Below are 5,229 nucleotides of genomic sequence, written 5' to 3' on the forward strand. Positions count from 1 at the left end.
CATATAATGACAACATTTAGAAAAAAAGATGGATCATAAAAGAAAAATAACCAGTCAAAAGAAAGAAGTGATCTAATGTTGTTACATGCTTCTTTCAAGACTGTGAACGTCATACATATGCAGAACTGGAGTGTCATAAAAATATGAACATATTGAGCTCTAGTGGGTAAGTGACTAGCAACATGAGCGATATTATTGAGCACACATCTGCCGGAAATACCTAAACTATGGAGAGATTGTTTGATAAGGAATAAAAAAACAAAATAGGCCACGTGTGAGGAAACCATGTGATGTGTGACTGTAGCACAATGCAGTTTGATTGAAACAGAGTCAGTGAGACCCGCTGTTTTGCTGTTGTATTTGTTGATACTACTGTTGATCATTCAATAGCATAATTATTTCTATTGACAATGGCTCTTGGTTATGTGGAGGCATTAATGTATTGTGTCACGATTTGATTCTACGGACACAGATTTGTATGTAAGTGACTGTTATATGTCCTGGCTCACTGAGAGTTGATGCAGCCAAACAGATTTAAACAGTATCTGATGTTTGTTTGAATATGTTGTTTGTTCATCACTCAGTTTATTGACTGCTGTAAGATAATTAACTGTCATTCTGTATTAATTATGTATATGTGAACTTTTGTTGTGATATGATTGTTTGTCATTTAAGCACAAGGAATGGCAGGAGTTCAGGCTCTACTATAATACAATGTTTGTGATGTGAGATAAAACACTAAAAGGTGTGACATTAAGTACACTATGAAAAGCATGCAGATCTGTTAATTTTTTTATATTATTAAAATGGTTGAGTAGGCTAGTGCATTTTTTAAGAAGAACAGTGAAGCTTTAATATAGCCTACTTATGTTTAGGTAACGTTTTGTTGACCTAATTTTTTTAATGTAAAATGAGGCATTAATACACTGCTGTTCGTTAAATGTTGTTTTTTTTGTTTGTTTGTTTTTTTTAGATTTTTAAATGTCTTTTATGCTCACCAAGGCTGTATTTATTTGAAATACAATAAAACAGTAATACTGTGGCAATTACAATATATATATTTTAAATGCATTTCTGATGAAAATGTATTTTCAATGTTGAAAACAGTTGTGCTGCTTAATATTTTTGTGGAAACCATGATATATATATTTTTTTTCTTTTTTTTTTTTCTTTTCAAATTTCTTTTAAAAAATGCCTTACTGACCCATATTTTTCAACAGTAGCATGTGTGTTTACTACACCTTCAAAGACTGTATGACACCCTGAAAACATATCAATTCTGGCTACTCCACTTAAATGGCTCTGAGGCCTTCGTCCTTGATAAAGTGTGATTGCCTTTTTTTTTTATAAGATGCCTTATATACCTGAAGGAATAATGTAATATGGTATAAATATGATTAAATGATTGAATCCACTTACATTCTGCAGTATTGTCAAACTAGGTAAACTACACTCTAAAAAATGCTGGGTTGTTTCAACCCAACTTTGGGTCAAATATGGCCTAACCCAACTTTTGGGTTAAAAATTTAATGTAAAAATTTAACCCAATGGTTGGGTTAGTCCATATTTGACCCAAAGTTGGGTTGAAACAACCCAGCATTTTTTAGAGTGTAGGTAAATTCAAGTGAACACTCAATTTTTGTAAAATAGAGAAATATATCAGTTTTGGCCATCTGTCAGAATTTTATTTGACCATTTCATTTGAACAGCAGGTTCTTTATTCTAAACAGACTATGCTATTGCTATCTCACTAGTTAGTCAGACAGAGCAGGTGGTTGCATCACATGTAGAGAACTGTGAGGGAGGCTACACACTTGTGCACATGCGCCTGAGTTTTATTCTATGGTCAGTATGGCCAATCAGCACATTTCCAGTCAATGCAAACACAATAAACATCAGGGGTCAGTACCAGGCCCCAGCTTGCTAGGTCATGCCTCTCTTTTGCTATTTTATGTTTATTTACACTAGAGCAAATCTACATTGCACACAGGCTGTTTCATATCAGTCCATTATAGCCAAATATTTAAGTTAGAGTTATACTGCTGTTGACCAGACAAGTGAGTGATTCATTCTAATATTTGTATTTTTAAAAGCATATGGTTGTTTTTGGTTCTGTCAGAGTTACATAGTTTACATGTATTGATGGATGAGTAAACATTGGGTTGCTGCAGTCTGTTAAAAGCAGTACTGGATTAAGTCCATAGGTCAGGAGTTTCTGATGACTACAAGAACAGATCTGGTGTTCTGCTGTAATTATTACCTTTAGGTGGTAGTGCATGAAAATTTTATTAAAAAGTTTATTGACAGTTTGATTTTTCTAACAAATAGTGTGAAAATACATTTCAGTTCACTCTCTTTTGTACTATGCAATCCTCTCAGTAAGGAAATAAAGTGTCTTGTAAAAGCTAAATACTGGCCCATTGACAGAGTTCAAAAGTTAATCCCAACCCACTTTTGTTTCTTTCCTCTTGCTTCAGTCTTTCATGTTAAGATTCAAGATTCAAGATTTTTATTTGTCACATACATGGTTATAGACGGAATATATGACCAGCAGTGAAATGTAAGTCAGGTCCGCTCCATGGACAGTGCAATTATTAAAGAATACAAACACAAGAAAATTATATATAAATATAGGTATGGAAAAAGTAAGATAAAAAAATAAGAATAAAATAAAATGCACAGGACAGTATACTTGTCAGGGATTCATCACAGTCACTTCAGTCACCATCCAGGATAATTACCCGATCACAGTCAAGAAGTCCACAATCAGCTCTTTAGTTTTACTCACATTCATAGAGAGACAATTGTCCTGGCACCATGATGTGAGTTGCTCTACCTCATCCAAGTATTGTTGTTGGAAATGAGGCCCAGAACCACAGTATCATCAGCAAATTTGATGATAGATGTGGAGCTGTGGGAAGACACGCAGTCATGTGTGTAGAGAGAGTAGAGCAGAGGACTCAGGACACAGCCCTGTGGAGCTCCTACGTTCAGGGTGATGGAGTTGGAGGTGAACTGGCCTACTTTCACCACTTGAGGTCTACCAGTGAGAAAATCTAGAATCCGTTAATCAGTGTTTTGACTGCCAAAGTTAGCTGGCTAAAAGCACCGAAGCAGTCCACTGTGCTGTGACCTAAATTTGTCTAAACCATCAGAAAAGGTAAAATGGACTTCTTGTTTGTGTTTCCAAAGTAGAGTTGTTGAATGTGATTCTATTTAATTGTAATATCCAACCTAAATTTGGAAAAACAGGTGTGTAATGGTTCTGTTTGAATGCAGGTAATTTGTTTAATGTTTTTTAGCACTAATCTGCAATATTGTGCGAAAATGTTAAATTGTTTCCATAACAATTTTTAAATGTATTTTTTTTTTTCACATTTACTAATATCAAAAAATGCCTTGAGAAATATAAAGAAAATATTTTTATATTAATACATCCCGAAAGATTTATTTGTATTTTATATTCATTGATATTGAGAAAGTAAATTATCTAAATTGTATTCTAATATTGATGTTCATACTTCTCTTTATGTATTGGTGCAAGAATGCAAATTCTGTGTCAGTGATGAAATGATATCAGTTGTGTATATACCAATGAAGATGTTTTTTTGTTTTTTTTTAGTTTTTTAGCGAGGAAGGCGTCTGTGTAGAAATGACTATGGTCTGTTTGAATGATTTTGAGGAATATGCCAGGCAGCACCTCTCAAAGGCTACGTGGGACTATTATGAGGCCGGAGCTGATGACTGTTGCACCAGAGATGACAACTTGCAGGCCTATAAACGGTACTATGCTGCTGTTAAATTTGTATCACTCTATATTTGTGTTACTCTACAATTTTATGGACCATGCTTATGAGTAATCTCTAACTAAACTAATCTCATACTATAATGTCATCTCTTTAAGGATCCGCTTGAGGCCGCGGGTCTTACGTGATGTGTCGATCAATGACACTCGGACCTCTGTGCTGGGAATGGAGATAAGCTTCCCTGTGGGAATTGCTCCCACGGCTTTCCACTGCCTTGCATGGCATGAGGGAGAACTGGCCACTCCTAGAGGTGAGACTTGGTTTCATTATTTCTTGTGTTATGCAGCACTTTGGCCACTAGATGGAAACTTGTTTGAAGCTACTAGCTACTAGTTTGACTTTTTTGCAATTTATCTTTCCATTCTTCTTTCATTTCCTAGCCACTGAGACAGTGAACACCTGTTACATAGCCAGCACATACTCCACATGTTCAGTGGAGGAGATTGCTGCAGCAGCACCCAACGGGTACCGTTGGTTCCAGCTGTACTTGTACCGGGACCGTAAGCTCTCGGAGCAGATTGTACGCAGGGTGGAGGCACTTGGCTACAAAGCTCTGGTGCTTACAGTGGACGTGCCCTACACTGGCAAACGGCGCAGTGACATACGCAACCAGTTTAAGCTTCCACCTCACCTGATGGTCAAGAACTTTGAGAGAATGTTCCAGGTAAGGTAGCTATTTATTTATTTATTTTTAATTTTTGAACTTTTTTAATGTATAATACAGTAAAGCAAGGGTTTTGGGGAAAATTTGAGAGAAAAGAAAAATTATTGAAAATAGTTTTAGGGCTGTCAAAGTTAATGCATTAACTTAAGATATTTATTTCATGTTTAATTCAATAATTATTATAATATGGTCCCACTTTATATTAAGTGGCCTTAACTACTATGTACTTACATCAAAAAATAAGTACAATGTACTTATTGTGTTATCTTATCGGCGTCCGATTCCCTTCCGTTCCTTGTGTTCTCTTCACCGCTGGAAAGCTGCTCCAATATTTACGTGGGTCCTCTTGCATGATCGTAGCCCTTCTTTTTAATGTTTTGTTTCTCTGAAATTTTCCTCTTTTTTTTTTATCTGCCATCTCTCGTTATCTATAGTCGATCTGCTAATATCCATCCTGTGCACTCACTGAGCGCTTTCTTCTCCCTATCATTACTAGACACGCCCCTTACTGCTGATTGGCTGCGAGTGTGTTTTGGAACTCGGTCCGACACAGTGGTCAAAAGCATTTTTCAAAAATCGCTTAGTGCACCTTTAATAGTGAGAATTGGTCCCCAAACTAAAGTGTGACCAAATTAACCTTAAAATGTGATATATATATATATATATATATACAGGTGCATCTCAACAAATTAGAATGTCGTGGAAAAGTTCATTTATTTCAGTAATTCAACTCAAATTGTGAAACTCGTGTATTAAATA

The 5,229-nt window shown here is 35.7% G+C and overlaps 1 protein-coding gene across 1 annotated transcript in view; it reads left to right on the forward strand.

Moving 5' to 3' along the window:
- Positions 1-3,652: 3,652 nt before the first annotated feature.
- The window catches only part of LOC107658196 (hydroxyacid oxidase 2-like), a 3,542-nt gene continuing 1,965 nt past the window's right edge, over positions 3,653-5,229 (forward strand). Inside the window, exons 1-3 of the mRNA XM_016446657.1 lie at positions 3,653-3,783; positions 3,905-4,056; positions 4,187-4,470. Coding sequence (XP_016302143.1) covers positions 3,653-3,783; positions 3,905-4,056; positions 4,187-4,470 — 567 coding nt within the window. The remainder of the gene's footprint in view (positions 3,784-3,904; positions 4,057-4,186; positions 4,471-5,229) is intronic.

This window comes from Sinocyclocheilus anshuiensis, unplaced genomic scaffold (assembly GCF_001515605.1).
Source record: "Sinocyclocheilus anshuiensis isolate Anshui unplaced genomic scaffold, SAMN03320099.WGS_v1.1 scaffold263, whole genome shotgun sequence".
NCBI lineage: Eukaryota > Metazoa > Chordata > Actinopteri > Cypriniformes > Cyprinidae > Sinocyclocheilus > Sinocyclocheilus anshuiensis.